We start from the raw sequence: 10,991 nt of genomic DNA, 5'->3' as shown, positions 1-10,991 counted from the left end.
TTGAAAAAAATAAAAATTGAATAAAGATATAGTAAATATTTTTTTTTTTTAATTAATGATTGTACAGAAAACCTCAATAGTTACAGTTATAGTATACAGTACAGTGTTAGTATACTACAACACATAGTAGAATAATCAAATATTGAATAAAGATATAGTAAATAAATAAATTTTAAAAATTCAAATTAACTATATAATGCTAAATTCCAAAACCTGAAATTAAAATCAAATCAATTCTTGTGATTCAATCCTTACCCTAAACTAGAGCGACATCTAGCGAGCACTAGCGGGAAAAACCCAGTATTTTCAAACAAATTTTAACACACTCAGAAAAGCTGATCCAGTCTTGAAATTGCGTCTGAATACATTTGGACTCTATCAATAGAATCAAATGAAATAGTGACTTGACGATTGCCACTGGTTTCATCCGGTTTCACGCTGTCAAATATTGTCGCAAGAAAACAGGCAGCATCCTGTTGCGTTCGCCGGCGACCTTCATCCTCTTTTTGACTTCCGTCTGTTAAGCACCTTCGACTCTACGCTTCTAAATATATTTTTAGTTTTTTTTCATTCTTTTCAGCATGTTGGCATTTACACCGTACTTCGTCATGTTCGGTGAGTGAAAAAAGTTTTCAATGTCAATGTCACTTTTAAAATGTTTTATTTAATACTTATGTTTTTTTTTTTTTTTTTTTTTTTTTTTTTTTAAAGTGATGAATATCAAGTTAGACCGCACTTCTATATTAAAAAAACTCCTTTATTTAGGATATTTACATTTTTTATTTCTATTTACTCCATTAAATGTATTTTCTAATTAATTTTCTGTATTTTTTATCATATTAATTCTTCTAAAATGAATTTTTAATTGAATTTAGGATATGAAATGAACCGATATCATCACATAGTTTACATCCATTTACATTGATTGCATGCTAGACGTCCAATCCATTTTACATGGTTATTACAAGGTACGTACACCTTTATTACATGTTTATAACTAAAATTTTACAGTAAACTTAAATATGTCTGATAAGAACAGTCACAAATTAACTTAATCGTAAACAAAAGTTCATCCGCACCTCTGAGTCAAACTGTATTGGACGTCTAGCGCTGTCAATGGTGCCCATTGAGTTAAATGAGAGCCCTTTAGGAGTTTAAAAGAAATATTTTGTGCATTAAAGGGTTAGAAAATATGAAGTTATTTTCTAAACTCAGTCATTGCCACTTCCATTGACAAGAGTTGGCTGTGAATGCTCATATTTCAATGCTATTGACGGCACGAGAAGTCCAATCCATTTTGCAAGGTTATTGATTGAAAAATATATAATGTATAAAATCTTGTAATAGAATAGTGTCGACATTAGCTCACTTGACGGCGCAAGACATCCAATTCATATTAACTGAATGGGGCGTCAATGGCATTGAAACCAGAGCATCACAGCCAGTCGTTTGTGGGCATTCACAGGTCATTTCCTGTTTATTTTAGGGCATTTACAAGTTACTTTCTATTGATTTTGAGTCATTTCCTATTCATTTGGGGACATTCTTGAGTCACTTGCCTTTTCAGTAACACAAAATCAACAGGAAGTGACCTGTAAATGTCCTAAGCTCAACAGGAAGTGAGCGATGAATAGGAAGTGACCCGTAAATGCCCCAGAATAAACAGTAAATGACACAAAATGCACAGGAAATGAGCTGAAATCAATAGGAAGTTACCAGGAAATGCCCAAAAATTAACAGAAAGTGACCGACGAACAGAGAGTGACATAGAAATGCCCAAAATTTAATAGGAAATGACCCAAAATGTACTAGGAGTGAGATAAAATAAGTAGGAAGTGACTCGTAAATACTCAGATGTCAACAGAATGTGACTGATGAACAATTAGTGACTTGGAAATGCCCCAAAATCAATAAGAAATGACCCAGATGTGCAGCGAGTGAGCCAAAATCAACAGAAAGTGACCCAAATTCAATAGGAAGTGACTCATAAATACTCCGAATTCAACAGGAAGTGACCGATGACCAGAAAGTGACCCAGAAATTCACCAAAGTCAACAGAAAATGACCCAAAATGTACAGAAAGTGAGCCAAAGTGACTCATAATTACCCCAAAATCAACAGGAAAAAAACCTAAAATGTCGACAAAGTTAGCTGAAATCATTTGAGAATGCCTCGGAAATGCCCCAGAATCCGCAGGAAATGACCCAAAATGTACAGGAAGTGAGCTGAAATCAATAGGAAGTGACCAATCAACAGGAAGTCTCACGGTAATGCCCCAAAATCAACAGGAAATGACCCAAAATGTAGGCGAAGTGAGCCAAAATCATTTGGGAGTGACTCGGAAATGCCACAAAATCAACAGGAAGTGACCTGTAAATGTCCTAAGATCAACAGGAAGTGACCGATGAACAGGAAGTGACCCGTAAATGCCCCAGAATAAACAGGAAATGACCCAAAATGCACAGGAAATGAGCTGAAATCAATAGGAAGTTACCAGGAAATGCCCAAAAATTAGCAGGAAGTGACTCGTAAATACTCAGATATCAACAGAATGTGACTGATGAACAATAAGTGACTTGGAAATGCCCCAAAATCAATAAGAAATGACCCAGATGTGCAGCGAGTGAGCCAAAATCAACAGAAAGTGACCAAAATTCAATAGGAAGTTACCCAGAAATGCCTCAGAAAAAAAAACGGGAAATGATCCAAAACGTACAGGAAGCCAAAATCAATAGGAAGTGACTCATAAATACTCCGAATTCAACAGGAAGTGACCGATGACCAGAAAGTGACCCAGAAATTCCCCAAAGTCAACAGAAAATGACCCAAAATGTACAGGAAGTGAGCCAAAGTCAAGAGGAAGTGACTCATAATTACCCCAAAATCAACAGGAAATGACCTAAAATGTAGACAAAGTTAGCTGAAATCATTTGGGAGTGCCTCGGAAATGCCCCGGAATCTGCAGGAAATGACCCAAAATGTACAGGAAGTGAGCTGCAATCAATAGGAAGTGACCAATCAACAGGAAGTCTTACGGTAATGCCCCAAAATCAACAGGAAATGACCCAAAATGTAGACGAAGTGAGCCGAAATCATTTGGGAGTGACTCGGAAATGCCCCGGAATCAACAGGAAATGACCGAAAATGTACGGGAAGTGAAATGAAATCAACAGGAAGTGACCCATGAACAGAAAATGACCCAAAAATGCCGTAAAATTAACAGGAAGTTACCAAAATTGTACAGGAAGTAAGCCAAAATCATAAGGAAGTGACTCGTAAATACCCCGAAATCAACAGGAAGAGACCAATGCGCCCCCGTCCCCTTGGTCTGTCCGCCTCTCTGGACCGCGGTGGCTGCCACTGCCCTCCTGTCGGCGGCGGGGCCTCTTGGGGCCCGCGTGGCCTTGGGTGGGGCTTGCCGTCCCTTGCCGGTGGGGTGGACATCCACTGGTCTCAGGCGCAATGCATCACACACCAAGGTTGTGGAATGGTTGGGACCTGTTGGGGGTGGGGGGGGTTGCCTCACGGTTACCTCCTCACGGCAGCCCCCGCCATCCCTGCACCTTTTTTAACACACCACACACATCATACTCCATATGAGAGCTCCGGCAAAGGGCGGTGGGACGGGCGGCTGGGTAGAAATTCCATGCTGCGGTCCAACTGCCCCAAGCCAACCTCTCCTATTTTAATGCATACATTGCACTACGCTCCCCTCACAATCCCATCACGGTGCTGGGTAATGGCTGCCAGCTGGGAACCTGGCAGCCACAGTAATAGGGCGGTAGGTGGGTCCCACACTTTTTCTCTATGGCGTGGCTCCCGGGGCATGGCCTCCCCTCTGACTGGGCTGCCGGCCGCGGGAGTGGGGGGAGGTTGGGGCTCTGATCTCGCGTCACCCCGGCATTCTCCTGCCTCCGCCTTCCCCTCTCTTCTCCGACTGGGTATCCGCCTTGCGCTTCGTCACGGATCGCTGGCTGGGTGCCGGTGCATCGGCTGGATGTTGCTTTCTCCGGCGGGAGACCCTGCCCTACCCTGGGCTTGGTGGGCCGCTGGGGGTCCCGTGGCGTACAGTGTCAGTTGGGGGGCTGCGGCTGTGGGTCGCGGGCCGGGTGGGCGGATGGGGATGGGTGTGGACGTGGAGTTGGTGGTGTGTCCCCTCTTGCCATCCCTGAAGGCCGGTGCCGGTCTGCACTGGTCGCCCGGGGGGGGACCACCCGGGATCCCGGGCGGGGACGATGGCTCCTTTGCTGGGCTGCGGCTGGATGTGATTGGGCGCGCTTGGGTGGGGGGGTCCCGGTGCCGGGACTGGCGGTGGGGCAGCGTAGGGTCGGTTGCCATCAGGCTTACACCCACAAGGGATTCACACGATTACTGGGTTCTAAATCACCGAGCTTATTTGTGTACACTCTACCGCTCCCAATCACTTGGCTTATAGACTTCCTCACACCCCTCCCCTTCTTTCCCTGGTCAACAGGCCCCTCACATGGTGTCAACCGGTAATACATCTAGCTGACAATAACACCAACATATTCATACTTAGTGTAGGTGATCAATGTATTTCTTGTTCTTGTTGTTTTTGTTTTCTTTCTTCTCTTGTGGTTCTTTTCTTTTGTTCCCCATAACCCCTTCCTGTTCGCTGCTTTGTCATAATAAACGAAGGTATGTTGAATGATCACAATGGGAGTATGTCATACTCTCAATATGAAACATTAAAACTGTTCAGACCAACCGGACACTAAGGGCCCAAATACACCAGATGCATGATTGTTGCGGTTCCCGTCCGACTCCGTTAAAAAAAATAGCGCCGGAGCCAATCCGTTCCCATTATATCCTATTGTTCAACGTATACCGGCCGCGTCAGTGCTCCGGATTGACTGCGGACCATCTCCGGCGTGCCGCAGCCCGCCGGATGGTATAGGTTATTTTAGGGTGACCAAACGTCCTCTTTTGCCCGGACAAGTCCTACTTTCACGTTATATCGTGGTCCGGGCAGGTTTTATAAATTCATAAAAATGTCCGGTTTTTATGATTTTTCACGGGACCAATTTGAAGAGAATCCCTCCGGCCGCTGGGTGGTAGCAGTTGATATGGCTCCAACTAGAAGGGAGGGAAGGAGGAGTTCTTGTTTTTGTTGGCAGTTTACCCCTATCATGAGGCATTACCGCCATCTACTGGGTTGACGATTTGGCCACAATGCCTAACCAGTTAAGTTTTTTACGATAAATACGTATATAATGGCAACTGTTGACTTCTGTCGGAGCTTTGATTGTAAAATCTCGTTTGGTGTCGCATCGTTGCGCTGCCGATGATTGTAAACTTTTATAGCAAAGTTTGATTTTTGCTGCAGCTAGCTATCAGTAAGCTAAAACGCGCTAGGCATTATGGGAAACGTAGTTTTTAAATGCTACGTTTGGAAACATGCTGGTTGAATAGTTAGTCAGTTTATTTCGGTTTTTGTTTGTGTGCAATCTAGAACATTGAATGAGAATATCAATTGAATGGGAATAACAATTTGTCAAGGGCAATTGTCGTGATAGTAATTTATAAAAATGTTTAGTTGGCACATAGCCCACTGTGTGTATGTGTATTTACTTGACTACATTTCTATGAGTCTACATTATACATGTAATATATATATATATATATATATATATATATATATTTTTTATTTTTATTTTATTTTAAAGTCATTATATTTTTATTTTTTTTCCAAAGTGCATTTTTCCATCCAGAGTGAGGGGGCTTCTTTGAGTGAATTTCGAGTAATATATATATATATATATTTTTTTTAAATTTAAATTTTAAGTCATTATTTATTTTTTTTTTTTCCAAAGTGCATTTTTCCATCCAGAGTGAGGGGGCTTCTTTGAGTGAATTTCGAGTAAAATTCAAGTATCTTGAGGCCGGGCTGAGTGTCCTCTTTTTTGGAAATCAAAATATAGTCACCCTAGGTTATTTTCTATTTTTGCCGGACACGCATCCGACAAAATGGGCGGAGCTGGGCCTGGACAAACACCAGCGAACATGGACGAAGAACGTTTCATCATGGAGGTGGAAAGTCACAAAGTGATATACGATGCAGCAGATCGTCATTATAAGGACAGCATTAAAAGCTGCAAGGTGTCCTATTATGTGTGTTTTTCTGGCAATGGTATCAAACACGCAACGTGCTGACAACTTTGGCGGAGACAAAAAAAAAAAAAAAAAAAAAAAAAAAAGCCGTGTATCTGGAAGTGGTTCCACCGCAGAAATTCTTGTGCCTGGCGCACACACGATGTCGGTTTGTATATAGAGTCGAGGGGGAAAAGTCACCCACAAGTTTCGACCTGGTGGTCTATTCAAGACGTTTCTCTTTCTTTCCTGTATTTTACTTGACTTTTCATAGAAAAACCAACAGTTTGCGCTGGGCACCGGAATCTGCAGTGTTGAGACACCAATTCCAAGTACGCTGTTTTTTAGTTCGTGTAGTTCACTATCCATTTTATAAATATTACAGATTATTTAACAGTTGTTTATAACAGCTCTATGAGATATTATGTGCCATAAAATTTAAATGTGCACAAAGATATAAACCCACCGACACAACCAAGTAATATGAAACTTGAACTATAAACAAGAAATTAATATACAGTATAAGTACAATGTAATAACCATGTATAATAGATTGGCGGTTGAGCGCTGTCATTGACATTGAAAGATGAGCATTCATAGGCAATTCTATTCAATGGCAGTGAATGAGTTTACAAGACTATAATATTTTTTAACCCTTTGATGCACAAATTATCATTTTAAAACCCTTACAGGGCACTCATTTAAAGTGCAAATGAATGTTCGCCCTTCCCAGTCAAAATTGATTGGACATCTAGCGCCATCAGGGCAGCCAATGAGTTAAGATTGACCTCATGAGTTTATTTGTGACTGTTATTGTAGGACATATTTAATTTCACAGGGCAAATTGAGTTATAAACAGATAATAACTATATACGTAACATGTAATAACCACGTAAACTGGACTGAAGTTTTAGTGCCGTCAATGGCATTGAAAGATGATCAGTCACAGGTAATTCACAATGGCAGTGAATGTGTTTACAAGAATAATTTCATATTTTTAACCCTTAAATGTACGAGTTTTTTTTTTTTCTTTTTTTTTTTTTTTAATGCGCAGTGGGTGGGACCCAAAAAAGCTGAACTTATTCCTTCCACTTTTCGAGCTACATACTGTGTATATACTGTATATATACAAGGGCTGTCAAAATTATCGCGTTAACGGGCATTTTTTTAAAAAATTAATCACGTTAAAATATTTGACGCAATTAACGCAGATGCCCCACTCAGACAGATTTAAATGACGGTACTGTGAAACGCTCACTTGTTAATTGTGTTTTATGGAGTTTTGCCGCCCTCTGCTGGCGCTTTGGTGCGACTCATTTTATAGGCTTCAGCACCCATGAGCATTGTGTAAGTAATTATTGACATCAACAATAGCGGGCTACTAGTTTATTTTTTTAATGAAAATTTTACAAATTTCATTAAAACGAAAACATTAAGAGGGGTTTAATATAAAATTTCAATAAATTGTACTAACATTTTTCTTTTAAGAACAACAAGTCTTTCTATCCATGGATCGCTTTAACAGAATGTTAATAATGTTAATGCCATCTTGTTGATTTATTGTTATAATAAACAAATACAGTCCTTATGTACCGTATGTTTAATGTATATATCCATCTTGTGTCTTATCTTGTGTAATTAACTCGATTAAAATTTTTAATCGTTTGACAGCCCTAATATATACACATGTATATATATATATTACTTTACATATATATGTAAACATATTCGGGCTGTCAAACAATTAAAATTTTTAATCGAGTTAATCACAGCTTAAAAATTAATTAATCGTAATTAATCGCAATTCAAACCATCTCTAAAATACGCCATATTATGGCATAATAGGGCCCCGCCCCCCTACACATGGAGCCCTGATCTCATCATGATGCAATCAATCTGGAATTAAGAGACAGACATAACTAAAATATCAATATGCAACGAAAATATGTGCTCTCTCTCTCTGCTTCTCTGATGAGTATGGACTCACGTGTGTTTTTCGTTGTTTTAAATGGCACATTATAGCGCGCGATCATATATATTCTTAAATACTCCAAAATTAAGAGGAAGTGACTGATGAGCATGAAGTGGCCCTAAAATGCCCCAAAATCAATAGAAAGTGACCCAAAACTATTAGGAAGTTGCCCGGAAATGCCCTAAAATAAACAAAAACGGACCCAAAACTAATACTAAGTTACCTGGAAATGCCCTAAAATAAACAGGAAGTGACCGAGGAACAGCAAGTGACCCGGAAATGCCCCAAAATCAACAGAAAGTGACCAGAAGGTAATAGAAAGTTACCTGACACTCCCCTAAAATGACCAGGAAGTGACCTGGAAATGCCCCACAATCAGCAGAAAGTGACCAGAAATTAACAGGAAGTTACCCGGAAATGCCCTAAAAATCAAGAAAAACGGACCCAAAATGAATAGTAAGTTACCCGGAAATGCCCTAAAATAAACAGGAAGTGACCGAGGAACAGCAAGTGACCCGGAAATGCCCCAAAATCAACAGAAAGTGACCAGAAGGTAATAGAACGTTACCTGACACTGCCCTAAAATGACCAGGAAGTTACCCGGAAATGCCATAAAAATCAACAAAAACTGTATAATCATAATTATGTATGCCAAAATATATCATATGTACATACAATATATATAATTAATACATATATTTGGGCCCTTAGGCTTCCATTCTCCGTTTAAAACAGCTGAACAGGACAGGTTTTAAAAAAATAAATAAATACAAATGATGAACAGGAAACGACCCAAAAATACCATGAAATCAACAGGAAGCGAACGATGAGCAGAAAGTGACCCAGAAATGCCCTAAATCAACTGGTAGTGACCCAAAATATTCAAGAAGTGAGCCAAAATCAATAGGAAGTGATTTGTAAATAGCCCGAAATCAACAGGAAGTGACCAATGAACAGGAAAAGACCCATAAAATGACCAGGAAGTTACCCGTAAATGCCCCTAAATGCAGCGGTGCCTCCAGAAATTTTTCATAGGGGTGGCCAGATGGGGCCACTTAAAATCTTGGGGTGGCCAAAACTAAAAGCCATAATTTCAGGTTTTCATTACATTATTGCAGTAAAAAGATCAGGGGAAAACTATCAGAAAGACTTAAGGACACGGCTACTGATATACTTTGGTGTATTGTGTAATATTTCATGTTACTAATGATTTAATGTGCATAGTCCATAACTGTCCAGTCAACATTTTGAGTTCCACAACAATTCTGTTATGTATATATTAGGCATAAGGTGTACATTTAACTAGGGCTGTCAAACGATTAACATTTTTAATCGAAAATTTTAAAAAATAATAATTTATTGTAATTAATCGCAATTCAAACCATCTCTAAAATATGCTATATTTTTCTGTAAATTATTGTTGGAATGGAAAGATAAGACAAGACGGATATATACATTCAACATAGTGTACATAAGTACTGTATTAGTTTATTATAACAACAAATCCACAAAATGGCATTAACATTATTAACAATCTTTCTGTGAAAGGGATCCACGGGTAGAAAGACTTGTAATTCTTAAAGGATAAATGTGAGTTTGTATATTGTGACTAAATATTGCCATCTAGTGTATTTGTTGAGCTTTCAGTAAATGATACAAGTATAACAAGTATGAGCCGTGTTAGAGCACCACTGAGGTGACAAAATAGTGGGCAAATCAGGACGATCTAGTTCGGCTACTAGAGGGCAGCGGCAATGAATAAAGACAGACAGAGTTGGTTTGAGTGAAATATGTATTTTACAAAAAATAAACAGAATATTTACAAAATACCAGTGTGTACACAAGTTAACAGTTGATCAACAGGGAGACAAAAACCCAGTTCACTTTCCCCACCCCAACGTTTGTAAGTTACAAACAGTCAAGAGTACAAATGAATGGCTTCAGTTTATGGCGATACAAGGTGAGTGTCCATTAGCGCTGCTTGATTAATCACAGGTTGAACGGGTATTGGAAATGCTTGACTTGAGTAGTGGGGAGAGAAAAACAGGCTGCAGAGCCTCCTACCAGACCCTGACTTGTTTTGAAGACAAGGAAAAAGAGGACCGTCAGGCTCCTGGCCTGTATGGACCAACCTACCCAATTGAACAATTGAAATGACTAAAAATGCAATACTATGTTAGCATTAGCACATTAGCCCCAGAATGCTAACATAACAAAATACAATCATAAAGCACCAAGAGACATGAAAATGCAGAAGTTTTCACATGGTAGCATTATCATGTTAGCATTAGCATGCTAACATACAGAAATACAAAAATAAAGCACCAACGGGCACAGAAAATCACATAAACTAACCTAATTTAGCATGGTGGCTAATTCGCTAACAACAGATGGAAAAAATTCAGACTCACCAGTTCACTTGGATGTAGTTGAGCACTCACACTAACAGGTCCCCAACACAACTAAAAGGTCTGGTTCTATAAGTTATAAACAGCCGTTAACAAGTTTGAAAAACAATTGGTTGGATGCATTAAAAAGTGTTCAAGACTGACCTGCAGCTGTTGCTCATTGGCTTCTCTCCCACACGACTGAAGGGAGAGGAGCCAAGGAAGCTTATATAGTGCCTAGGTGATTGGATAATTGGTGTAATGTGACTTGTCATGTGCTGTGGTGCATTCAGGGAGTGTGGGAAAAACAAATACTGGCTAAAAATAGGTCATCTTAACCCATGTTACAGACTTAACTGTTCTGCCCAAATGTATGATGGGAAGTGGGGCAACCATGACTGTGTGTGGTGGCTGCAAATGCTATATCTTCTCTGTGTTGGGTACACTACAGGGTGTTAAGAAAAAGATCAACTCCTGTCATTCTTCCCCACGTCGCTTCCCACAATATTTACAGTTGCTGT

At 39.7% G+C, this 10,991-nt stretch overlaps 1 protein-coding gene across 1 annotated transcript in view; it reads left to right on the top strand.

Annotated features, from left to right (window-relative positions):
• The first annotated feature begins 481 nt into the window (after positions 1-481).
• LOC130921097 (bromodomain-containing protein DDB_G0278469-like) overlaps positions 482-10,991 on the top strand; it is a 33,643-nt gene continuing 23,133 nt past the window's right edge. Inside the window, exon 1 of the mRNA XM_057844748.1 lies at positions 482-615. Coding sequence (XP_057700731.1) covers positions 582-615 — 34 coding nt within the window. The 5' untranslated portion in view covers positions 482-581. The remainder of the gene's footprint in view (positions 616-10,991) is intronic.

Source organism: Corythoichthys intestinalis, chromosome 8, assembly GCF_030265065.1.
Source record: "Corythoichthys intestinalis isolate RoL2023-P3 chromosome 8, ASM3026506v1, whole genome shotgun sequence".
NCBI lineage: Eukaryota > Metazoa > Chordata > Actinopteri > Syngnathiformes > Syngnathidae > Corythoichthys > Corythoichthys intestinalis.
Note: the sequence above shows the minus strand (reverse complement) of the source record. Positions and strands in the feature narration are given on the sequence as shown.